At 33.4% G+C, this 25,654-nt stretch overlaps 5 protein-coding genes across 5 annotated transcripts; 3 read left to right on the top strand and 2 right to left on the bottom strand.

Annotated features, from left to right (window-relative positions):
* The first annotated feature begins 613 nt into the window (after positions 1–613).
* On the top strand, positions 614–4,251 carry LOC133324205 (phosphatidylglycerophosphatase and protein-tyrosine phosphatase 1). The gene is made up of 4 exons (XM_061533051.1): positions 614–728; positions 1,164–1,307; positions 1,380–1,697; positions 4,112–4,251. The coding sequence occupies exons 1-4, from the start codon at positions 630–632 to the stop codon at positions 4,235–4,237; spliced, it is 687 nt and encodes a 228-aa protein (XP_061389035.1). The 5' UTR covers positions 614–629; the 3' UTR covers positions 4,238–4,251.
* A 2,323-nt stretch (positions 4,252–6,574) lies between these two features.
* LOC133324206 (succinate dehydrogenase [ubiquinone] cytochrome b small subunit, mitochondrial) lies at positions 6,575–7,468 on the bottom strand. Its single transcript, XM_061533052.1, has 4 exons — positions 7,354–7,468; positions 7,097–7,212; positions 6,842–7,029; positions 6,575–6,765 (listed from the first exon to the last, which is right to left on the bottom strand). The coding sequence occupies exons 1-4, from the start codon at positions 7,394–7,396 to the stop codon at positions 6,579–6,581; spliced, it is 534 nt and encodes a 177-aa protein (XP_061389036.1). The 5' UTR covers positions 7,397–7,468; the 3' UTR covers positions 6,575–6,578.
* Positions 7,469–10,261: 2,793 nt separating this feature from the next.
* Positions 10,262–14,293, top strand: LOC133324204 (superkiller complex protein 2). The gene is made up of 7 exons (XM_061533050.1): positions 10,262–11,868; positions 11,930–12,649; positions 12,703–12,882; positions 12,947–13,523; positions 13,605–13,783; positions 13,900–14,031; positions 14,090–14,293. Exons 1-7 carry the CDS (start codon positions 10,267–10,269, stop codon positions 14,291–14,293), a joined length of 3,594 nt encoding a protein of 1,197 aa, XP_061389034.1. The 5' UTR covers positions 10,262–10,266.
* Positions 14,294–15,210: 917 nt separating this feature from the next.
* LOC133324210 (dnaJ homolog subfamily C member 8) lies at positions 15,211–16,419 on the bottom strand. Its single transcript, XM_061533055.1, has 3 exons — positions 16,340–16,419; positions 15,637–15,957; positions 15,211–15,576 (listed from the first exon to the last, which is right to left on the bottom strand). Exons 1-3 carry the CDS (start codon positions 16,394–16,396, stop codon positions 15,211–15,213), a joined length of 744 nt encoding a protein of 247 aa, XP_061389039.1. The 5' UTR covers positions 16,397–16,419.
* A 4,446-nt stretch (positions 16,420–20,865) lies between these two features.
* LOC133324202 (probable oligoribonuclease) lies at positions 20,866–21,468 on the top strand. The gene is made up of 2 exons (XM_061533047.1): positions 20,866–21,200; positions 21,261–21,468. The coding sequence occupies exons 1-2, from the start codon at positions 20,872–20,874 to the stop codon at positions 21,466–21,468; spliced, it is 537 nt and encodes a 178-aa protein (XP_061389031.1). The 5' UTR covers positions 20,866–20,871.
* Positions 21,469–25,654: the final 4,186 nt, after the last annotated feature.

The raw sequence follows: 25,654 nt of genomic DNA, 5'->3' as shown, positions 1-25,654 counted from the left end.
ATACCAGGTTATAGGCAATTAAATAAAAAAAACGTGCCCAAACTCCCTAAATGCCGAATATTGGGCGGTACCATTACATGGGGGCATACCAACCGATATATCCCATTTTCAATACCAAAGATCCTAGGAGTAGTAAAAATATACATACATTGGTCTGTACTGCAATAATCTACGATATTTTACTATTTTCTTCAATATCATAAAGAAAAAATCATTATCGTAGTAAAAAAATAGTAGATTCTTGAAGTACGGTACATAGGGACAGGTATAAATTGGTATAGAATTATATTTTAATCAGAACCGTTGAATATTTCAATTTGTTTCAAGCGGATTGACAACTTTATTTTATTTAATATACACTCCACATGTCGCCAAACCCCTTTTTGGTCGTCTAACGTTTCCATTGTGTTTAAATGTCACAATGCACAATGACATGCGACAACAGCTGTTTGATATTTTACGCGTTTCGTCGTTGAGTTGTGCCTCGCTGACACAAATTCTCATTCCCCATTTTTTTTTTAATCAGAAGTCGAAGTTTATAAGACTCCATTTGAATTTGTAAGATTATGTAAATCCACAATTCATTTAAATTCTATACCAAGAACAATCCAACAACAACAAAACATTCCATGACAAAAATGTACATTATAATTATTTGTGCTTTTCTAGTTGGAGCTGCATCGTTCTTTGTGACGCAAACGCATATAAACAAAGGCATGGAAATGAGTGTAAGTATCCAAGATACGACGGACGATACATATCTTGTTGGACAACAGTTCAATGAATGAATGAAACACTACAAACTTACTGACTGACTGTCTGTCTGTAGGTTGAGTGTGTTGAAATGTCCAACAAGTGTGTTGTTTCATAGTAGTAATGTTTGTGGCGAAGCTTTCACCACCAGCGCCATAGGCTTAGAGAATGGATGGTATTCGTGGTATGATAAACTTTTTCAAACCAGTTTCAATTAACAATCTCAACTGTTAACATCCAAACGACTTAGCTTTGGAAACTTGTCAATTTTCAAATGTTTAAATCGGCTGCATGGTGCTGCTAGTGAAAGTTTTCTAAATCACTTTTATTTTTCTTAAAAGAATTTCCATTAATTTTGTGTAAACAAATATACCTCTATTATTATTATTTTTATTATAACCCAATAAAAGGCTGCCATGTTTGCCCGAGTCTCCTTTTATCCCACATTGTTGTACAATGTGTTAATGGAAAAGGCCACCGCACGTAATTGGTATGATCGTATCGATGAAAATGTCATCTTGGGCGCTTTACCATTTCGCTCTCAAGCAAATGATGTAAGTTTTTGTTTGTAAACGAAGATATTGTGTATTGAATAAAACCTTAAATTTACAATTTGTCTTTTATAGTTAATCAAAAAGGAAAATATGAAGGCTGTCGTATCCATGAACGAGGATTATGAATTAACTGTATTTTCAAATAATGCCCCCAAATGGCAGCTATTGGGAGTAGAATTTTTACAGTTGGCCACCACAGACATTTTTGAGTCACCTTGCCAAGAGAAACTGTTTAAGGGTGTTGAATTTATTAATAAATTTCTACCTCAAGATAATCGTATAAAGAATTTAAGCACCACTTCTAGTCCGGAAAATATTGGCACCGTTTATGTTCACTGCAAGGCTGGTCGAACACGTAGTGCAACATTGGTTGGTTGTTATTTAATGATGGTGAGTAATAATAAATTAAATATTATGATTTTTTGTATATAAAAATTAACACTTTGTATATGAAAAAAAAAAAACAAACAAACAAAACCACAAGTGTTTTGTTTCTAAATCGACTACTGTACAGAGATTCAGATAATTTCCATTTTGATGCTAAGAATTAAATAATTGTAGGCCAGAATACAGACTTAGTTTTGAATGGCCGATTGTCTAAATTTGGCTTTGGCTGATCGTGTGATTGTTCATGGAATTCACGAAACTATTCATGGGTTTTACATCAACGAAGAAGCTATTACTATTTATAGATTTTAGGGCTTAATTAATATTCACAATACATTGATTTTTTTAGGGTTTTCGTTCAAATTCATTATGTAGACAAACCTAAAACATTCTACAATACCCACATGAAATTGAATCGTGTCTAGCAGAAAAGACTTGCCTCAGACTTTTATAGAATAAATGACAACTGAAAGATCACTCCATCTACCAGACTACAAAACGCTCCTTCAGGTGGAGTTTCGAGCAGTAATTGAGTGCTTGAAGATAAAAAGATATTAAAATCTTAATGGACAACAGATGTGTTTTCCGATCATAAATAACACTAAGTTCTTACATCGTTTGGCACGAATTATATGAAAAGCTCCATGAACCAACAATAGTGCAAATTCATTTGCGAAAAAGGTCCAGAGACCTGAACGCAGATCCAAATGAAGATAAAAATAAACACAGTGTATTCTCACCTTCGCGTACAAACACATTTTTGCTACATTGGCTGTGTTGAAAACAATGTGTACAGGGCATACGGGGAAGATAACGAAGATTTGTTCCATTACTAAAGAACACAACACACCTTTCTCACATTAACTAATTACATACAATAATTATATGTAGCTTTTGATAATATAAAAAAAAACTTTATCGATATCAAAGGTCAATGAATGGTAATAATATTGTTTATTTTTACAATAATTATAGTAAATATCTTGAGGTAGGTTTCTTGTGTATAGGAGAGATAATTTTGTTAAACAGTGATTTATTTATTTATAACATTACATATGATGTCCATTGTCACATATTACTGGCATAACATGTAAAGTCCATATTTTAAAATTTTACAGAGGACACAAAAAACAACCAGCGACATGTGATAAATTGGACTTAGCGCCCTTACGCATCACTACAACAAATGAGATAATTGCAGATTTTTATACACTTCACCACACTGTGGTACAGGGTATTATGTCTTTGTGCATATGTTTGTAACAGGCAAAAAGAAACGAGATAGACACATGGTTGTTTTTGAGAATATGCATAGAATCACTTTCTGAGTCGATTTAAGCATGTCAGTCAGTCTGTCCGTCCATGCATTTTTGTGAACAAAGTACAGGTGGCATTTATGATTCGATTTTGATGAAATTTGGCACATGTCACTTATTTGGCCTAAGGTCGAACCCTATTGAAATTGAAAAAAACGGTTCAGATTTAGATATAGCTCCCATATATAGTTTCGTCCGATTTTTTGTAAATGGTGCATCAAACTCACAATATTGGTCCGATTGGGACAAATTTTTGTACAGAGCACAATTAGGCCCAGATTGAAATATGCCATATGAAATCGGTTCAGAATTAAATATAGCTCGCATATATAGTTTCGTACGATTTTATGTAAATGAATAACAATACTTTCAATATTGGTCCGGCTGAGACAAAATTTTGCACAGAGTACAGAATTAGGTCCAGATTGATATATGATAAGTTTTGTTGAAATCGGTTCAGATTTTATGTAAATGGAGCACCATACTGCCAATATTGGTCCGATTGAAACAAAATTTTGCACAGAGTACTTAATTAGGTGCAGATTGATGTATCCCAAATTTTTTTGAATATAGCTCCCATATATAGTTTCGTCCGATTTTTTGTAAATGGTGTACCAAACTCCCAATATTTGTCCGATTGAGATTGCACAGAATACTGAATTAGGTCTAGATTCATATATGCGAAATTTTGTTAAAATCGGTACAGATTTAGATATAGCTCTCATATATAGTTTCGCCCGATTTTATGTAAATGGAGAACCCTACTGTCACGTTGTTAATTTTATCTGATTCCATTTCAATGGTCCTCCAATATGTCATGCTATTCTATCTAAAGGAGTACGTATGAGCATCTTTTGTATATACCCAAAGTGGTAAAGGGTATCAAAAAGTCGGCTCCGTCCAATTTACTACTTTCCTTACTGTATTTTTAATAAATCGATGTATTTTTCCTTATTGCAAATTTCTATATCAAAATCTCAATTTTGAGAAAAAGTAAACTTATTTCCTTTTCACGTTGAATCAGCGATATTAAATTACTTAGCAACATGTTTTATTTACACATATATTCTTATTAATAACTCATTACATTTGTATTTTCAGAAAAATGGCTGGACACCTGAAAAAGCTGTAGAACATATGCGTAACTGTCGACCTCACATATTGTTGCACACCAAACAATGGGATGCTCTAAGGTTGTTCTACAAAAAGAATGTGGAAAAGTCATGACCTGATGCTACTTAAAAAAAGAACGAGAATAGTGAAAACAATCAAATCGAGCAAATAGCTTTATTATTTATTGTTAATGTAATGTGTAACAAAAAGAAAAAAAAGTTCAGTGTATTTCCACTCATTTAAATGTCAATTTATCTATTGAATATAATCAGAAATTGTTATGTAAATAAACTTATACAATTTTTTCACAAAAACAAGACTTAAATGCTTCACTTCCTCACCTAATGCTGATCTACATTATCCAAGGTCCAAAACTTTTTTATCATATTAACAATGCCACAATCTTTATAAATTATTTGATAAAGACCCAACAGAGTAGCCAATGATATAGTTATATTAAGACTTCTGCAAACAATTGGTAATAATTTTCCAACAACCGATGAACGAACATAATCCTTACACATAGATTCACAACCCCTAGAAATTAGAAAGTCTGTGATCGGACATGGACATGTATTTAATATATGAAAACAAATTTACCAATAAGTATGCAATGTTGTGATAAAGGCAACGGCCATTTCCAATTCCTTCGATTCAAAACAAAACGCCATGGGTAACACAAAAATTAGTGCCACGCCAACGAAACGTTCGGCTTTCCATAGACCAGTATATTTACGACTTGATTCATATTGTTTAATGGTTATTCTGGTATTACCACTATGACGTATTGAAACGTATGGGGTTCCCAGAAATTGAAATGGTTTTGAATAACATTGATTGGGTCTTTGCATTCTGCATTGAATAGCATTTCTGCTCAATGATGTTATTGCTGTGAAGGGATGTTTAAAAAAATAAAATAGAAGGACATTTGGTAAAATGAGTTTTCGTATACATATAATTACCACGTAAATGCCTCAAATAATTTTTTACCAGAATGCAGGACATAGCCAAGGTCTAAAATTTATATTAGGTTTTGTTTTGTTTTCCAAAATAATTTAATTTCGCAATGCTACTTAGTTGTTTAAACTATTTGAAAATTTTAAGTATAAAAATGTATTCTTTAGAAACAGAACGAGTCCAATTTGAATAGAACCGTTACGCTTAATAAATATGGTACTTAAAGCATATTACTGTGAAGCCATGGTGGTGTACCAGTTATGTGATGTACAACCACTTCTGGGTAGATACCAGAAGGGTTGGACCAATGGGTCCCTTTTTCACACTTGATCTAGGTTTGGTAAAGATAATATACTGTGCAAAGGTTGTTTCAAATCGTGCTTTCGTATGAAATTATAAAATTAATTTTCTGCGAAATATTGATCATTTTGTAGGGGAGGTACCAGAAGGAGTGGACCGATATTCTCCATTATCGAACTTGATTTAAGTTTCATAGAAATATTACGATGTACAAAGTTTGGATGAAATTGGTACTCGCTTCGAGAGTTATCGTGCGCACTAGCCGGCCAGTCAGACGGACATTTGTAAATCGACTCCAAATTGTCTAAAATGGATTTGATTCAAAGAAACATAGGGTCTAATACCAATATTTCAATGAGGCACATTTTTGCGTATCAAAATGTATATACCCTCATTAGCCCAAGGCTGGAGTATAAAAACTCCTTTTCGCTTGTCAATAAAATCACCCTCTTCTACAAGAACACCTTCTTGGGCTAGACTACAAAGACACCTTCTTCAGATAGACTACAAAGGCTCCCTTCAGCTCATCTATAACGTCTCTCTCTCTCTCTTCAGCTCGTCTATGAAGACACCCTCTTCAGCTAGACTACAAAGACTCCCTTCAGCTCGTCTGTAAAGACTTAGTTCAGCGCATATATAAAGACTCCCTTCTGTTTGGCCATATCGACCAGATGTTTCAACCAGAGACGTTTCATCCATTTTTCTGATATTGAGACTTTAAGAAGTCATTCAAAGATGTGGGTCTCATAAGCGATGTCCCAAAACGGCCCAACGGCCACTTGTTTATGATCACTGATATTTTCAGGTTTTGATTTCCAGTTCTTCATACAACATTCAGAATATCGTACAATTGGAATTAACTGAGATGAATAGTTCTTTAGTATTAAGAGTTTTAGTTATGTTAGACAATTTACAACAGATGGCGTTAGTGTGTTTTTCTTAGACATCGTACACGAACTATTTCTACCTGCCACATTAAACAGCATTTCATTAAATATGTATATGGGATGCTGTTTGGTGATGTGTCCACGTTGCATGATACATAATAATTAATTCAATATTTATTGTTTTGTTCGTAGAATAATTTATTTTTTGTGTTTATTGTTTCTTACAAATTTGAATATCCCATAGAATTAAGTAATTCACATGTATGTAAAGCGTAACATTTCTAAATAACTACAATATTTGGCAAATAAAATTAAACACCTTTAACAGCCCACAATTTCTTGACAGACTTGGCAATACCAATATCATTGTAGATCAAATAGAACAAACCGCCCAATGTTGCCATAGACAACAACAACAAAGAGCCATGGGCTACCTTAGGTAAGACATTACCGACAACAGAGGGACGCATGTAATCGGTTACCAAGGCTTCAATGCCCCTAAAATGAGACAAAAAATAAATGAAATATTATGAAGATTTGTTTCAAAAAGATTTATAGAGTATTCCATACACACCAATGGGAGTGGAGCACCAAGGAAACAGCTAACAAGGCATCCATGGTTTGTGAGGGTACAACAAAAGCAAGTGGTACAACACCCAACAAAGCCAATGAGACAACACGTTCAATTGTCCACAAGGCAGTGTGACTACCACCAGCAGCAGCCATGCGAGGAGCACTTACAGCAACATTACGAGTAACAGGCTAAAAGAAATTCTTGTAATGTTATGACCAGCCAAACCACATAACAAAGCGCACTATCTATACTTACGGCAGCAACATTCTTAACCAAATTCAATGGTTTGACCAAAGCACTACGTTGGGCAGCAACAACGGTGGCATAAGTCTTGAGTGGGGTCATACGCACAGATTTTACCAAAGCAGCACCTGTTGTTGTTTTGTAAAGAAGCAACGAAATAAATACATTAGAAGCCAATTATCGGAAAACATTCCTTCCTCTAAGTTATATAATGTAAATTATATTTTTTTATTACTTCACGAAGTTTGTGGAACTTTCCCACTACATACCATTGAATTTGGTGGCGTTACGGAGCACTAGTTGCAAGGCCATTGTCAAAAATGTTTATTTTTCAATGAACACCGTCCAGAAAACTTAAATTTAAGTAGATTTATTAAAAATCTAAAGAAAATATGTATGTCTATGCGAAGCTGTTATGGGGCAGTAGTGCCTGACAATTGATTTGACAACATAGGGAAATGTCATTGCGGTGAATAGAGTTGCCACGCCATATAAATAGCAATTAGTGTAAGACGTAACGTAGAATGCAAAAGGCCGTTAAATGAGAAATGCACATGAAAGTATAATTACCATGTATGAAGCCAGTAAGGAAAATATAAAGTATATATATATATATATAAATCTAAACTGATTTCATCGAAAGTTGTCACAGGTTAACTTCAGTACGTTTTGCAAAATTATGTGTCAATCGGACGAAACTATATATGGGAGCTATATCAACATCTGAACCGATTCTTACAAAATATAGCACATGGTACGCTATACTAAATGCAGTAAATTGTGCAAAATTTTGTAGCAAACGGCCTAAACTGACGAATCTACATATAGGAGCTATATCTAAATCTTAACCGATTTCAACTAAACTTGCCACACGTTATGTTATAGTAACTTCAGTACGTAGTGCAAAATTTTGTACCGATTGGACCCACCTTGGTGAAGCACTTATACCGCAACTTCTAGGATATGCTAACTTCAGTACATTTTGCAAAATCTGTGTCAATTTTGAGTAAAATCGTACGAAAATATATATGCAGAAGCTATATCAAAATCTGTACCGATTTCAATGAGACTTGCAGAGATTAACTTATATTAACCACAATTCATTGTACAAAATTGTGTGACAATCGGACCAACTTTACGCCTTTAGTGCACAATCTATATCTAAATCTGAACCGATTTTCACGAAACTTAACACACATCATTCTATTCTTATACACTGTACCAAGTTTCGTGCAAATCGACCGATTTTCAGGAAACTTAACACACATCATTCTAGACCTGATTCAGTACGCTGAGCCAAATTTCTTGCAAATCGAAAGATATATAGGGACTTTGGTACTCCATTTACATTAAATCGAACGAAAATATATATGGGAGCTATATATCTAAATCTGGACTGATTGTCACGAAACTTAACATACATTGTTCTAGACCTAATTCATTACGCTATGCCAAATTTCGTACAAATCGAAATATATAGGGGCTTTGGTACACCATTTACATTAAATCGGACGAAAATATATATGGGAGCTATATCTAAATATGGACCGATTTTCAGGAAACTTAACACACAGCATTCTAGACCTAATTCATTACTCTATGCCAAATTTCGTGCAAATCGAAAGATATATAGGGACTTTGGACGAAAATATATATGGAAGCTACATTTAAATCTGAACCGATGTTTCCCAATTCCAAAAGGGTTCGTCCTTGGGCCAAATAAATGAGCTGTGCAAAATTTCATCCAATTCGAATCAAAAATGCGACCTGTACTTTGTTTACAATTTAACATGGACAGACAGACGGACATGCATAATCGACTTCAAAATTAACAACGTTCATCGGATTGAAAGGGTTTCATTTTCAAAATCAAAATTATTTTTATTTTCGTACTTCATGAAATTCTCACACATTCATTCTCAAAGTGACATAAAATTACTAATACTACTTAAAATGCAGTCATGCATGCTCTATAGTGTACGTGCCCTTTAGAAAACTCATTTAAATGATTTCTCACAAAGCCATCATACAAATGCTGACCGGGCAAAACCTCTTACTAGAAACCCATGGTATAATAATAGAAGGTAACAGCAAGTGTTGTTGTACAACAAACGATACAACAACCACATGGAAATTTGTTGTTGTAAGTTCTACTAGTGTCAACTCATTTGACAGAAAAATGTAAAAAAACAAACAAATTATCAGCAAATTATTTTTATTTTGAAAATGAAATATTTTTGAATCCTCAAAATAAAAATTGAAAAACATGAATGAAAATCTATCAAATTTATATTTTTATCGCTTCCACATCTTTCCTACAATTGACCCATTGCCACTTATATGTATAACACATATGAAAATGCAGCGAATTACGAGTTATTCCATGAAGAAAGATTTGCTTCCACAAACTTTCCCAGCAGGCAGATTGAGTAAATTGAATAGCGGAGCATATTTAAAAAAGTACAATTTCAAATTGTATGCGTTCCCAATTTTCCTCTTGGGTGATTTTTAAAAACGTATTTTGTCAAATTCATATTGACACTAGTATTACGTTGGAATCAAATCAGCTGGGATTTGCTGTTACCTTTTATAATTGTACCATGCTAGAAACCCCAATATTTAAAAGTAAATAGTTCCGTTCCAGAACCTAAAAGAATCTACTCATTTTACATGTTTTGCTACTTTTTACTCGAAAACCGTTCCTCAACCCACAAAACTGGTAAAACATTGAATTAAATTTTAGAGAGCACAAAACAAAATGGCGTTCTCTTTGAAAACTTTTTACTCGAGAAATTTGGTCGAGTAAAAATGGTAAACAGGAATGCCTACTTCTGATTGGGTGTTATTTTGATTTTGAAGTATTGCCATCTAATTTTGGCATATTTACTAGATTTGCGGTCCCGAACTTTTCCAATTATTTTGTACTCTGAGAGCAATTTGGAAATGTTTCCCTTTCACTAGATTTACTATTAAAAAAGTACTGGAACTGACCAAATATCTCCCTCTTCATTTTTGATTGATTATTATCTGTCATCCTTCCTTTCCTCCCCTATTCAAATCATATGGGACGTTTTTCAATTTGATCGGTTCATATGGTCACAACAAAAACAATTATAATTTGCAAAAAGCCAACAACAAACCACTTTTTTGTCAAATTTGGCAAATTGGTTATTTGTGAAAAGATGACCACTGCCTTGGAAAATAATAACAAATTAAAAAATTATATTTTGGCACCGGAGTTATCTATCCACGATCCGTTACCAGATATAATTCCACGCAAATATAATGAAGAGAAACTGTTGCATTTGCCCCGGGGCCCGGCATGTACAAAACTTGTACCGAAACGGGACTTCATTACCGGAAAGATTTTGTCATTTGTTGAAGTTGATCTGGAAGATGTAGGTGCCAATGCGAAAAATTCTCTGTCCATGAGACGTGAACCAGGTAAATTGGAAGAAGTTACCCGTGGTTCGGCAATGAATTATCCCTTTTGGCCAGGTGGTTTTGATGAGCCACCCAAGGAGATAAAATCTCTCGAAATAGAAGGTTTCGAAATTGAAGGAGAGCTACTGACCACACCACCGGGCTTTAAAGCTGGCTATGATTTTTCCAAACATGAACAATTCAAGAATAATATTTTGCAATCATACAAAGCCAAGGAAATGGAGAATGTGAATCTGCTGAGAAATCTGGAAGATGATTTAGATGTTCAGGAATGGTTAAAGATTACCCAAGAGGAAAACAAATCAGAAGAGGAAAGGAGTGACACAAATATGCGATCGGAATTTAAAGATGTGGATGATGATATTATGGCTACTGAGTTGAAACCGGTTTTGGAAATATCCGCCACCAAGGATACCACATTGCAAACAGAATGGGCGGAAATGTTGGACATTTCCCAACCGATAACAGACTTTAAGGAGAAGATACCCTGCCCCGCCATGGCATTTCCCTTCGAGTTGGATACATTTCAAAAACAAGCCATACTCAAATTGGAAGAACGTCAATATGTTTTTGTGGCTGCCCACACATCGGCTGGTAAGACGGTAGTAGCAGAGTATGCCATTGCATTGTCACAACGGGATTTGACACGAACCATTTATACTTCACCCATTAAGGCGCTGTCTAATCAAAAATATCGTGACTTCAAGAAGACATTCAAAGATGTGGGTCTCATAACCGGTGATCTGCAAATCGATCCAACGGCTACCTGTTTAATTATGACCACGGAGATTTTACGATCAATGTTGTATTGTGGCAGTGACATTACTCGTGATTTGGAATATGTCATTTTCGATGAGGTCCACTATATAAACAATCCCGAACGTGGACATGTATGGGAAGAAGTTATTATACTCTTGCCGGATCATGTTAACATTATTATGTTGTCTGCCACTGTGCCGAACACCATGGAACTGGCCGATTGGGTGGGTAGCACGAAGAAACGTAAAGTCTATGTTATTAGTACGCTGAAAAGGCCAGTTCCATTGATGCATTATCTTTACACGGGTTCGGGCGGTAAGACCAAAGACGATCGATTTTTACTGGTCGACGATCAGGGTCGCTTTTTGCAAGAAAACTATGAAAAGGCTGTGGAAAAGAAAAAGGCCGCACAAAGTAAATCGAAACAAATGTCCGGTGGTACAGGACCCAAACATCAGACCACAACACCTAAGCAAGATCAAAATACATGGATTGGATTGATAGACTTTTTAAAGCGCAACGATCTCATGCCGGTTGTGGCATTTACATTGTCGCGTAATCGTTGTGATATGAATGCTCAGGTGGGTTAGAAGACCCAGGTTTATTTTTTGTATGATATTATTAAATGTATTTTTCTTGTAGGCCTTAAACTCCATAGACTTGAATACAGCCCGTGAGAAGGGCTCCGTTGAAATATTCTTCCATCAATGTTTGTCCAAATTGAAGCCACCAGATCGTGAATTGCCCCAGGTTTTGCAAATGAAAGATTCTCTGGGCCGTGGCATTGGTGTACATCACAGCGGTATTTTGCCCATCCTTAAGGAGATTGTTGAAATGTTATTCCAAGCTGGTCTTGTCAAGTTACTTTTTGCAACTGAGACATTTGCCATGGGTGTTAATATGCCGGCCCGGACTGTTGTATTCGATTCACATCGTAAATTCGATGGCATGGAAGTGAGAAATCTCAAACCGGGTGAATACATACAAATGGCAGGGAGGGCAGGCAGAAGAGGACACGATAAAAATGGCTGTGTCATCCTAATGTGTAAGGCTAATGTTCCACCGGCTCAAGATTTGCGTGCCATGATTTTGGGCAAGCCCGAAAAGTTGGAGTCGCAGTTTATTCTACGGTATGCGGTAATCCTGACTTGCCTGCGTATTGAAAGTATTAAAGTGGAGGATATTATGAAGTTCACATTTAAAGAGTTCAATCAAAAATTACAATTGCCGGCCCAGCAAAAACAATTGGAAGTTGCCCAAAGTAAATTTTCACAAATGCCCGAATTGGGTGAACATTTACAGCCATTGTGTAAATTTTATGATTTGGCCACGGAATACATCAGTGAAAAGCAACGTTTAATGGTAAAATATAAAAATCAATTTTTATGTTGCGGTATTAAATATCTAGTTTACAGAGATTTTTATTGGCTCAACCTAAAATTATTAAAGAACTCAAAACGGGACGTGTGGTATTGGTATGCAAAGGCAAACATTATAATAAACTTGGTGTTCTATTATCCATTAAGGCTGTCCAGGGTAAGGATACAGTTTATAGAGTTTTGGTGCTTGATCATCAATTTAAGAATAATGAAAAGGTAAATATTTAATTTAGATACAAAAAAATAGAAGCTAACTAAATTACTATTTTATTTCATATAGGATGATTTCTATAGAGGAGAAATCTATTATAAAATGATTGCCTTGACACCCCAGTTTAAACACTATCACCCCGAGGGCATTGGTGGCCATACCATATTGGACTTAAATGCCGCTGATTTTGTGGAAATAACTAAAACCAATTTGAAAATTGATGCCGATGTAATCATACGCAATTGGGAGCAAAGACAAATTGAACGTTTCCGAGATTCTCCACCAGGAGCTTCAGTTGTTAAACTCGTTTCCGAACTACATCAATTAAATGAAAGTTATATACAAAACAGCGATTCAATTAAATTCATTAATATGTCGAAAGAGATCAATGTTAATGCTGATACCGAAATGGCCCAAATTCGTTATTTAGAACATTTGGCAAAACAATTGCAGGATGTGTTGCCACACACAAATATCGCCGGATTTGAACAGGAATTTGTCATTGTTTATGAACGTAAAATGCTGGAACATCGTATTGAAGAATTGAAATTTAAAAATTCAACTAAAAATCTGTCGCTATATCCGGATTATTGTAATAAACTGGAGGTGTTGAGAGCATTGAAATATATTGATGAGTTAGATGAAGGTATGTTGCGACATAGTTTGTTGTGTTAATATGCATTTTAAAATTTTGTATTGTTTTTATTTTTTTAATTTTGTTTTGCAGTAACATTGAAAGGAAAGGTGGCCTGTGAAATGGGTCAAAATGAGTTGTTAATAACCGAGCTAATTCTTTGCAATATGTTCAATAATTTAGAACCGGCTGAAATTGCTGCCTTACTATCGGGTTTGGTATTTCAAGCCAAAATCCAAGGTGAACCAGTTATACCGGAAAAGCTTAAAAAGGTATAAAAGAACCAGATATTTAATTTTCTATATTTAAAAATTTCTCTACAGAGATTTTATACGAATCTATATATTTACATTTTGTTCCATTTTTAAAAATTTAATTTTTTGCACAGTGTGTCAAAGAGTTTGAAGAAATCAATGATAATATATTAGCTGTCGAATTGAGACATCATGCTGTTGTTCAAACGGAGGAACGTTTGAATTTCGGTCTGTTAGAAGTTGTCTATGAATGGGCCCGCAATAAGGTATGCCGATTATTTTTATATTTAAAGAAGACTTGTTAATTTATTTCTTTGCTTTTAGCCATTTGCCGAAATCATGAAATTAACTGAAGTTCAAGAGGGTATCATTGTCCGTTGTATTCAACAATTGGATGAGACAATTCGTGATGTTAAAACAGCCGCAATACGTATTGGTAATCCAGCATTGCAAAGCAAAATGGAGGAAGCATCGAATGCAATTAAACGTGATATAGTCTTTACAGCAAGTTTATATACAACGTTTTAAGTCCAATCTTAATTTTTTTGGTTCTCATATATTTATTTAAATGTGAAACTTTTTTTATATAAATGAAAAAATAAAGAATTTTCTATACGATTATCGCAAAATTCATATTTGAAATGTCTAACATAATAATAAATTGTGGGCAGACGAAAATAAGTTTCCGGTATCACGTAAAATTTACATAAAAAATAGATTCTAGATCAACCAGTCTATCAAAAACTAGTCCTTTTTCACGAGGACTATCTACAACAACAAGAAAAAGTAGAGTGGTTTTGGTAAAATTGAGATCAGGAGGCTGGAGACTTTTGTCGACATACTTTGTATCGGGCGCCTATAAGTGGTCCATATTTCATTATGGACTTAAACTGCCACAGTAGATTCCTTCTTGAAGTTTTTAAATATTCCGCACTTTTTATACCGCTCTGTCTCCCCAGATCATCCAATAGGCGTCTCCGTGGATCAATGCCGTATGTATCTTTGGACAAATGGAATATCAATTCCATTTTTTTCCAAAAATAATAGAAATCATAACAAATTCTATAGTAAATTTAATATTTTTTTTATTTTTTATTTCTTATTTCATTTAAAATGAAGATGCGTTCTTATGTCGAATGCAAATATAATGTTCACAGGACATTATTACACGAAACGAATAATCGACATATTTCCACATATTACGTTTGTGTATATATTTAAATATATATGTTTTTAGATGTATGTATATATTATGTGTACGTCATTACTTAAAAATGTATTTTAGAATAAATGTTTATGTGTGTGTATGTATGCGGCATCAATGAAATTATAATTGAATTGCATAAACTGTCCATCCAAAAAATGGGATCCTTTGTTTGCGATTTTTTGTATAAAATCTATATAACAGAGAGTAGAACGAATTGTTGGTTTTGTTGTACTACTACTTATCGTGACTCGGGCTTAAATTTCGGTGGTACCATCAGACCCTGCATACGCTTTTGTTTTTTAGCTTTTTTCGATTTACCCGCTTGAAAATCATGCCAACTATTTACACGACTCTGGCGGGACTCTTCGAAATTTTTCTGCCATTCTCGATCGGCTTTTATCCGTTCTTCCTCTTCGATTTCGGCTTCACGCTTACGTTTGCGTTCTTCCTGATCACGTTGATCCAATTGTTGTCGCCTACGCTCCATATCGGCAAATAATTTCATAACCATAACGTAAATGGCATGTTTGTATTTGGCGGGATCATCTTCTGGTATTGTCTCGAAGCGATTTTCTTTTTTGATTTTTTTGCGTTTCTCAGCAATCTGTAATGCAATACATTAAATATTTTTAAAAATTCTTGGAAAATCGCAAATGTTTTATACCATATGATCGGTTCGTTCCTTAGCCTCCTCATAGACATCCAAACATTTTTTGCGGGTAACTTCATTCTCTAGTATTTTCCATGCCCGATTGATGATTTCGAATGCCTTTTGTGCCCTCTCTTTGTCATCTTGATTCTTGTCCGGATGCACGAGTATTGATAGTTGACGGTAACGCTTCTTAATCTGATCAATTGGTACCTCCGGTTCAATTTGCAGCACTTCGAAGGGGTTGAGATTGAAGTATGTCGAACCTGGACGAAGTAAACGATCAATTTGTTGAGAAGATGTTAAAACGGAATCACGTTTTTCAATTTCTTTAACCTGTGAGAATAATATGGCAAAATATATTTAGCAAAATTTACAGAATATTTAAATAGAATATGAAGAAACTTAAGAATGGTTTTTGTTTTGGCGCAACAAAGTACACATTGTTTTAGATTATAGTTGTAGACTGTCTCTTTTTTGGTTGATCATTGGTAAGATTAGGGCGTCATGATATAATTATTATAATTATTGCAGATAAATGAAAAAACTAAACTTAATTGTAAGCGAATCGCTATGACTTCCTGAGAAGATTGCTTTTCACTATTATCTAAATATGGAATTATGGTTGATATTCACTATTACAATTTTCGCACATTTATACATGGCGCCCTTATTTATTACCTTTACGTTATTTGTTGTCTACGATACATGGACTTACTTCTTCATAGAATACATCAAACGACTCCTTTGATGTTGTGGGCTTTTCCGACGACATATTTAATTGTGCTGTGCTGTGTAAACAAAACAAAAGTAAAAAATTAAATATAAATTATTGCAATGTAGCACAAATGTTCAGCGATAAAGATGCGGTTTTAATTATTTTTTTAATTACAACTTTAAGATTCACAGAAAAAATAATTTACTTTTGTTTGCGAGCAAGCAAAAAATATATAATTGTCAGTTCTGCGTTCACTAGAGTTGGGTAGTTCCGGAACGAACTAGTTCATTGGAACTATTCCGTGAAAGGAACGAACGGAACTAGTTCCAGTTCTTTAATTAATATAATTCCTTTCTCTGATCCAGTTCCTTTTTTGAACTATTTGAAGCAAAGGAACTGTATGGAGCAAAGGAACTATTTGGAGCATAGGAACTATAAAGAGCAAAGGAACTATTTGGAGCATAGGAACTATAAAGAGCAAAGGAACTATATGGAGCAAAGGAACTATATATGGAAAAACGAAAAAAATAATAAAAGAGAGAGAGAGATTCAAAAGAACTATCTAGGAGTCGGAACTATATGGAGCAAAGAAATTGTATGGACTAAAGGAATTATATGGAGCAAAGGTACTATATGGATCAAAGGAACTATATGGAGCAAAGGAACTATATATGGAAAAACGAAAAAAAATAATAAGAGAGAGATTCAAAAGAACAAGACTCCAGCCTTCATAAAATTCGCTTGTTAATCGTCGTTCTGCCAAGACTCAAGCGACGTCGTACGCAAACCTTCGCCAACAAATGGTCTGTTCCAGTACTTTTTATACCCTCCACCATAGTATGGAGGGTATATTAATTTTGTCATTCCGTTTGTACCTCACTATATATATTCTTGATCAGGGTAATATAACGGTCACCTATCTAATTTTAGGGTATTTTTTAGGGTTGTCTTTTGTCTGCAGGCAGGTCAAGTTTATCGTTCCACGTTTAGGCATAACTCTCATATAAAGTGGCTGTAATTTTCGGTATTTTGGGTTCTTGAGCGCGTTTTCAAGCGAATTTGTAGTAAATGTATCCACAAAAAATTATAAATATAGGTCCACTTTTTCTTGTAGCCCCCATATAACGGTACCTCTTATTTTTCAGTATTTTTTGGGTTTTTATCGTATTTTTCACCGAATTGGCTGTAATTTAGTATTTTGAGTTCTTACCAAATCTCTCCACAAAAAAATTTAAATATAGGTCAATTTTTTCGGGGGATATCCGATATATTGCGTACCAAATATGTCTACTAAAAATTATAAATATCGGCCCACTTTTTCTGGTAGCCCCCATATAAGGGCACCCCAAATTTTCGGTATTTTGAGGTTCTTAAGCGCGATTTTCAACCGAATTCGCTGAAATTTGGTACAGTGGGTTCATATTGGGTACCAAATATCTCTATTTAAAATTATAAATATCGGTCCACTTTTTCATTTCAAATACCTGTCAGTATACCTGTGGTGGAGGGTATCCAAAGTTCGGCCCGGCCGAACTTAACGCTTTTTCACTTGTTTAATAGTAAAGCTAGTAAAAGGGAAACATTTCAAGTCTCAGAGTACAAAATAATTTGAAAAGTTCGGGAACGCAAATCTAGTAAATATGCCAAAATTAGATGGCAATACTTCAAAATCAACATAACAAAAAGTTTACAAAGAGAAAGCCATTTTTTTTTTTGTGCTCTCTTAAATTTGATTCAATGCTTTACCAGTTTTATGGGTTCAGGAACGGTTTTCGAGTAAAAAGTTGCAAAACTTGTAAAATTAGTAGATTCTTTTAGGTTTTGGAACGGAGCTAAAATAAAAACGACGACTGAAAAAATTGAAAAACGTTCCACCTGCTAACGAATGGGAGGAGAAGACAAAATGGCCGATAAAGATGAACTCAAAATGGTATAACCGAAAGTTTACGAATGAGGTGGGATAGAGACTAATGCGGTGTACACACTATCATTTTTGAATGGCACTCTTGCCCAAATGGAAACCGTGTTGTTTACGAATGAGGTTTAGGCAAATTATGATTAGGGGTAAGTAAATCGACTTTTTGTATAGAAAAGTCTAAAGCGGTGTACACACTAGCACTTTTGAATGACATCTTGAACGTCATGTAAATTGGAACTTTTTTTACTTTATGAGGATTTATCTCACAAATATGCAATGAAATTGACAATTAAAATCCAATGGATCAACTACATCCGGTACAATGTAAACGTACTATTATCCAAATTTCGCTTGTTTGATAGTGTGGCCTTTCCTGTTTGTCATTCATCAGGCAACCATAAAAATATTCATGGTTGTTGGACAGTCAGTAATCGATAAAAAAGCTGTCACTCAAAAGTGCTAGTGTGCACACCGCTTAATAAGTGCTAGTGTGTACACCACTTAAAGTAAAAAATCGAATGATAGAAAAGTCGACTTTTAAAGCGGTATACACACTGGCACTTTTGAATGACACTCTTGCCCAAAATTTTCTTGTTTGATAGTGTGGCATCTCATGTTTGTCATTCATCAGGCAACCACAAAAATATTCATGATTGTTGGATAGTCAGTAATCGATAAAAGAGTTGAGAGTAAAAAAAAGCTTGGAATCGTCCGTCCCGTTATATGTTATCCAAAATACAACAACCACAAAAAAACGATAAGGCAAAAGCATATCGTTTCCTTATGACTGTTGTATTTTCGTTAAGGGCTAAGCAGAATGCTCGCGTTGAGCCATCCTTCGCTTTATATGTTATCGAAAATACAATAACCACAAGGAAACGATATGCGTTTGTGTTGTCGTTTCCTTGTGGTTGTTGTATTTTCGATGACACATAACGCAACGGATGTCTCAACGCGAGCATTCTGCTTAGCCCTTTAAAGTTGATATGCGCTGCGGTTTGAAGTTTCATTCGTCGCGTTATGTGTTATCAAAAATACAACAACCACTGGCTCAACGCGAGCATTCTGCTTAGCCCTTAATATTATGTTCACATGCCAATAACTTTCTTTTTGGTCGATAGCATGGCACAATGAATAGGTAGTCCCATTCAGCGCTTCTATGTCTCGATTAACTGTCAAAGTGTGTAACTTCTATTTGAATTCGATGTACAAAGTTGCCAACCATGAGAATTTTCTATATTTTATATTAAAAAATTGACTGATGATCGAGACAAAAATACATGTTTTATTATTGCATCATGGTCGATAGTGAGGTTTTGTCGATAAAACCGCAACCCAATTACAAGAAGTGGAACTATAATAAAATTAACCCTTGGTCCAATAATAGATCGTGTAAGAAGCGAATATTATCGTCAATTACGTTTTCAAACGATTACGTCAAAATTGAAATCATTTTGACAGCTCGGGCGAAATCATTTGGCCTTATGGACGACCTCATTATTGGTCCGTAGATTCGCCAATCAATTTAGGGCTAAGCGGAATGCTCGCGTTGAAGGGCTAAGCAGAATGTTCGCGTTGAGTGTTTTTTATTATCGCGTTAACGCACGCAAAAAGTTAAAACATATTTAACTCCGAAGCGCTGCGCACATAAACTTCGAGCTTTTGTGTTATCGTTTCCTTGTGGTTGTTGTATTTTCGATAAAACATTACGCAACGGATGGCTCAACGCGAGCATTCTGCTTAGCTCTTTAAGGTTCTTAGCAAAATATCGTGTTTATACAGATTATGTTAGTTTTAACATTCGCCAAGTTAAGGGCTAAGCATTTTTGCGTGCGTTAACGCGATAACAAAAAACGCCCAACGCGAACATTCTGTTTAACTCTTAAATGATGTTGAATCGCATGATCTTGGAGACCTGTTGTTATCGCCAAAACAAGAAATCTCTTGTGGTATGTAGCACCGTCTTGTTGAAACCACAAGCAAAAAAGCCGGTTATCGTATGACCACGAAGAAGTAAGGTTCAATCAGACGACAATGTTGTTTATTAACATACCCACCGAGTGAGAAATGTGCTCCATCGCTGAAGAATTTATTTTTTTACTTGTTGTTCAAGCACCTGAGTTGGAAATTATAAATAAATTAAATTAATTAAATTTAAATGCAAAATACACGAACTTCAGAAGCATCTTTACGATATTATTTATAGGCCTTTACAACGTCCACATTTTCACATTTAACTTGAGAAATAACATCTGATTTTCCCTTTCTGGATGACGTCATTAATATGCCTTGGTTATAACGTTGAAAACAAAATTAGACAGACCTAATGTCACAAACCGCCAAACGCTTGGATTGTGGACATCCGCCTGTAGCATGTGTTTACAAATACGAAAATTGCGCGTCAAAACGTAATTATTGTTTTACCACCATATGTTTTCTCTTAGTAGCCTATCACAACATTTCAACACAATTCTTAGGTTAAATAATTAAGTTAATATAAATGATTTCTAAATTAAATAGGTTATTTTTAAGTAACAAATATATACCTCAGTATTTGTGCAATAAATTGAAAGTGCAAAATATCCATACCATCACCGATAAAGCACCACAAATTATGGCGGCAAATATTGTTTGGATGGATTTAGAAATGACTGGTTTAGATGTACTTTCTGATCGAATTTTGGAAGTTTCGTGTCTAATTACCGATAAAGATTTAAATGTTATATCGGAGGGACCATGTTTCGCTATTAACCAACCCAAGAAGGTACTTGATACAATGAATGATTGGTGTATAAAACATCACAATGAATCTGGTCTGGTGGAGAAATGTTTAAAGTCACAGATAACAACGGAACAGGGCGAACATTTAATATTGAATTTCCTAAAGGAGCAAATACCCAAAGGAAAATGTCCATTGGCTGGCAATTCTGTTTACATGGATAGGTATGTATTTTTTTTTGTTTCTTTATTATTGTGAATAAAACTAATTATTATATTCTACAGACTATTTCTACGTAAAGAAATGCCCTTAGTCGATGATTATATGCATTATCGGATCATTGATGTTTCAACCATTAAAGAATTGGCGCGTCGTTGGAATCCAACCATTTTGGAAAATGCTCCCGCCAAGAAATTATCCCATCGCAGTTTAGACGACATTAAGGATAGCATAGAAGAATTGAAATATTACCGTCGAGTATTTTTTAAATAGAATTTTAAAAATTTTTAGTTAACATTTTTTTGACGCATAACAATTTCTTATAATAGAACAATTTTACAAATTTATTTACACAATGTTTCATTTATTAGATTATTAAAAAAGTACATACTCAAATAGGTAAATAAGGGATAATTGTGACATACGTATTTGTATAACAGTAATATAGCGGATACTTTTTTTTGATTTTCATTTAATTAATAGAACTAAAGTTAATTTAATTCAATTATGTTTATGTTTTAATAAAATTTTAAAATGTTCTGACGTAAACCTTAACTTCTTATTTTGTTATTAATAAAACTTTAGACTGCTTATAAATAAATACCAATCGTCATGCTTCTGTCAAGGTGGCCCAAGAAATTGATCCTAAGATGTAATAAGGTACACCTTCAAGAGGAAAATTTAAGAAGTTGCCATATATGCGAAGACCCTCTAAATGTCCAAAACTTCGTAGCAGAAGACATCCAGAATCAGACTCTGAACATTTCTTTCGGATATATAACGAAGCCATAGCAGAGTTATCAAACCTAACCTCAAACCCCTCTTATTTTTACGCTCTACATATTAGTTATATTTACTATTCAAGATTAACGCTATGAGTTACTTGTATCCGATTGAAGTATCTGGTAATATGGCAGCCGTGTATCAGTTCCTACCACTTTCCTTAGTCTTGATGTTAAATATAATCACACGTAAAGTCCTAAATATGTCCTTCAATAGTACAATATTTTCATAGTTTCACTTTCATTGGGCAAGCTAGTGTTAGATATTCGTATCCTAGCCATTGGACAATATGTAATTTATTAAAAACAAATTTTTTTAAAATCAACTAAAATGCTTGGTAGCATGGTATAATTATTACAAGGTAGGGCACAGCTACCAACTGATTACAATTTTTTCTCAAGGTGGCTTGTTCCATCAAATCAAAATACATATTTTGGGTATGTGTGTGTAATGTTTTGAATACTATGTCAAATAAATTCAAAATAATTTGAAATATATTCAAATTTAATTGAAATGAAAATTATGTTTTTAACATGTTCGTCTGGAAGTAATTACTTTGTTATGGATGAAACTAACATTTGATGGTATTCCCTACTGGATTTTGGGAAGAAATCATAACCTTTCATTCATTTTTCGCGTTTTTAGTTTTGTGTTGACAAAATGTCAACTAAACACAAACACTTGTTGCATATATTTATTTTATTTTTGGAAGAAGAAGCCACATGAGCATAGTTGTTTTTTTGTTATTCACCTCAAGCTGCCCTACCTTGTATTATGGATGAACAAACATTTGATGGGATTCCCTACTGGATTTTGGGAAGAAATCATAACCTTTCATTCATTTTTCGCGTTTTTAGTTTTGTGTTGAAAAAATGTCAAATAAACACAAACACTTCTTTCGTATATTTATGTTATTTTTGGCAGAAGAAGCCACACGCGCATAGTTGCTTTCTTGTTATTCACCTCAAGCTGCCCTACCTTCCATATATATATATATATATATATATATAAATATTCTTAATAAAATAAACACAGACAAATATATTACATTTAAAATTATGTTTTATTTTAAGAGGGTAATGTTATGCTAATTATTATTTGTTTAAATTCTTCTTATTTTAGATGTTTTTCTTTCGGTTATTTTTGAAATGAAATTCTTGTTACATTCACTTTTAGCGTTATTTTATCTCAGGGGTAATGCCAATCAAAAAGTGAATTAATTTTTGTTACTTACAGTTGTTGCTGTTTTGAAATTACTTTAAAATGTAAACGAAATTTTATTAAGATTGCAAAATACATTGTTTTAGCTTGTTATTCTTTTTTGTGGTTGGTTTTGTTCTGTAATAATTATGAATGTAAACTTGTTTTTTTATTCTAGATATTATTATTAAGTTAAATGTTACAACTATTTAATATATAAATATTTACTGTTATTTATATAAATATTTTTTTATTATTTTTTAAATTTATATAATAGAAAAAAAGAAATAAAAAATAAAAATTTGCTTAACAAATGAATTGTGATGAGGAAGTAAAGGAAGGATTATGCGCTTATTTGTATATTTCTGTACATTATATAAAGACATTGTTTTGTTGTTTTTTCCCATTCATTTATTTTAGTTTATACTAAATAAATTTAGGACATTATCCTAAAAATACGTATTTAAGGTATTAATTACAAATAAGTTGTGTGTTTACTTTTATTGTAGTTTTGGAAAAGAGAACCACCCAAAATGTCAATATAAACTCTATAGGAAGACATTGAAAAGACAAACTATAATTAAAAAAAAATAAATAAATAAATACAAGAAATTTTGGTATGGAGAGTCTGATTTTTTAAATATATAAATTAGCAAATTAATTGTAGTTTTTTTTAGAATATTAATAAAAACAATTTTAGAAAATTCCATTTAAAAATATATATTTTTTAAGAAAAAGGACATACTTTAACGTTGGAGTTTTATGTGACCCTGTTCCCACATTTGTTCTTATTGTTTGGTATTCTAATGGAGCTTGATAGAAGACACTCTTTTTCTACTAATGTTTGTGTTTGGTAAAAACGATTTCCAAACAAACGTTTATACTTCATTACATTAAGGAAGGTAAATTGAGAATTAGCGACTCGTTTCGAAATCTCCAACAAGCCGACAGTAATAGGAAAGTGAGCCTGAAGTTGTCGGCACTCAAAGAACTCGATGGTTCATCATGCTTACGTAATACTTGTATAGCCGCATTCATCTATTATTTAAAATAGTGGGTACCACCCATTCTCTTCTTAAAGGAAGAAATAATCCCAATTCACAGGTTAAATATATGGTTCAATGATAACTTCGGAATTTTCCATATTCTTCTCAATGTGTCCGACCACCTCCACAGATGCCGTTGCCGATCATTTTCCTTTCCATCTATTATTTGTGTTAAAAATATAATTCAGATCCATTTCACAGATATAATTCAAAGAACATTCGTTTCACTATTTTGAGATTCGGAAGAGGAAAGGCGGGGAGGAGTAGAGATTCAAGATGAACGTGTACATTACTCATACATTTTAATAATTTTCTGTGTCAGGATTCGGGCATAATAATTTATATGGAGACCACACTGGAAATTGAAATTGATATTAGCATCTATCTCTGCAAAAGGTATGTGTATCGAAATTTCTTAATCCGCCAGTTAAGGCACAAACATGTTTTCCTATACTTGTCCCATCTATCTATTATTTGTCGTTACAAATAAAATTCCATTTCACAGATATAATTCAAATAATATTCGACATGATATTTTGAGATTCGAAAGGGAGAGGGCAGAGAGAGAAAGTGCCGAAATGGAGATAATTACTCACCCGTTTTACCTCAGTCAATTATTTATTTTTGTTTTTGTTAACTTTCTGTGTGCGAATTTGGACAAAATAAATTTTCAAAACCTTTAATTTTTCAAATACTCAAAACGTTTTTCCCAAAAAATTTTATTTAAATAGAATTGGTAAAGAAACACACACATGAAACATTTTTTAAGAAGAATTTTTGTTTTATTATTTTTGTATTGATTTTTTTTCAAATGTTATTTTCAATTTGAAATTATCTCAAATTTCTATTTAAATAGAATTGCATTTAAAAGTTCTTTGAATTACATCTAAAAAACGGAATAATTATGACGACTTACACATATTAAAGTTGAAAATAAAAAGTATATATATATAAAGATAGGATATATTTGGACTGTTTTGTTTTTGTGTTGTTGGATACATTTTGCATATTGATTGGTCTGTCTGTGCACATTTGTTGTTGTCTAGTTAATTGACATTTTTGAAAAATAAAACAAATAAAAAAATTATAATAATAAAACACTAATATTGTGTTACAAAATCTATTGTGTCCTTATTCCAATTTTACTATTGTTTTAGAAAATAAATATATATGTACTAAGAATGTAAGAAGAATAAAGACAGAAAGTAAAAAATGGGTTTCTGAACACAAATCGTATCGTAGAGGCGGCAATATCATTATTTATTGATTGGTACATTACTAATAAATCATCATCAAATTGAAAATTATTTTTATTTTTATGTGTAAAATCCTAAACCCTAAAGTAAAATAAAAGAAAATACGTTTACAAAATAATATAACAACAATTATAATTTTTCATTTTCGTCTTCGCTTTGTAATTAAACAAAAAT

Source organism: Musca vetustissima, unplaced genomic scaffold (assembly GCF_032173495.1).
Source record: "Musca vetustissima isolate MV318-11 ecotype Yass unplaced genomic scaffold, APGP_CSIRO_Mvet_v1 utg29865, whole genome shotgun sequence".
NCBI classification, from domain to species: Eukaryota; Metazoa; Arthropoda; class Insecta; order Diptera; family Muscidae; genus Musca; species Musca vetustissima.
This window is presented reverse-complemented; position numbering and strand designations above follow the sequence as displayed.

Bases quoted from the DNA above. Each gene is read 5' to 3' on its own strand.
- LOC133324204 (XM_061533050.1), top strand. From the start codon at position 10,267: ATGACCACTGCCTTGGAAAATAATAACAAATTAAAAAATTATATTTTG. The intron at 11,869-11,929 runs GTGGGTTAGAAG...TTTTTCTTGTAG, and splicing joins GTTGTGATATGAATGCTCAG to GCCTTAAACTCCATAGACTT. The intron at 14,032-14,089 runs GTATGCCGATTA...CTTTGCTTTTAG, and splicing joins ATGAATGGGCCCGCAATAAG to CCATTTGCCGAAATCATGAA.
- LOC133324206 (XM_061533052.1), bottom strand. From the start codon at position 7,396: ATGGCCTTGCAACTAGTGCTCCGTAACGCCACCAAATTCAATG. The intron at 7,213-7,353 runs GTATGTAGTGGG...AAACAACAACAG, and splicing joins TAACGCCACCAAATTCAATG to GTGCTGCTTTGGTAAAATCT. The intron at 6,766-6,841 runs GTGTGTATGGAA...GTCTCATTTTAG, and splicing joins TTGGTGCTCCACTCCCATTG to GGGCATTGAAGCCTTGGTAA.
- LOC133324202 (XM_061533047.1), top strand. From the start codon at position 20,872: ATGGCGGCAAATATTGTTTGGATGGATTTAGAAATGACTGGTTTAGAT. The intron at 21,201-21,260 runs GTATGTATTTTT...TATATTCTACAG, and splicing joins AATTCTGTTTACATGGATAG to ACTATTTCTACGTAAAGAAA.
- LOC133324205 (XM_061533051.1), top strand. From the start codon at position 630: ATGACAAAAATGTACATTATAATTATTTGTGCTTTTCTAGTTGGAGCT. The intron at 729-1,163 runs GTAAGTATCCAA...ACCCAATAAAAG, and splicing joins ACAAAGGCATGGAAATGAGT to GCTGCCATGTTTGCCCGAGT. The intron at 1,308-1,379 runs GTAAGTTTTTGT...TGTCTTTTATAG, and splicing joins TTCGCTCTCAAGCAAATGAT to TTAATCAAAAAGGAAAATAT.
- LOC133324210 (XM_061533055.1), bottom strand. From the start codon at position 16,396: ATGTCGTCGGAAAAGCCCACAACATCAAAGGAGTCGTTTGATGTATTC. The intron at 15,958-16,339 runs GTAAGTCCATGT...TTATTCTCACAG, and splicing joins TTGATGTATTCTATGAAGAA to GTTAAAGAAATTGAAAAACG. The intron at 15,577-15,636 runs GTATAAAACATT...ATTGCATTACAG, and splicing joins AGGAACGAACCGATCATATG to ATTGCTGAGAAACGCAAAAA.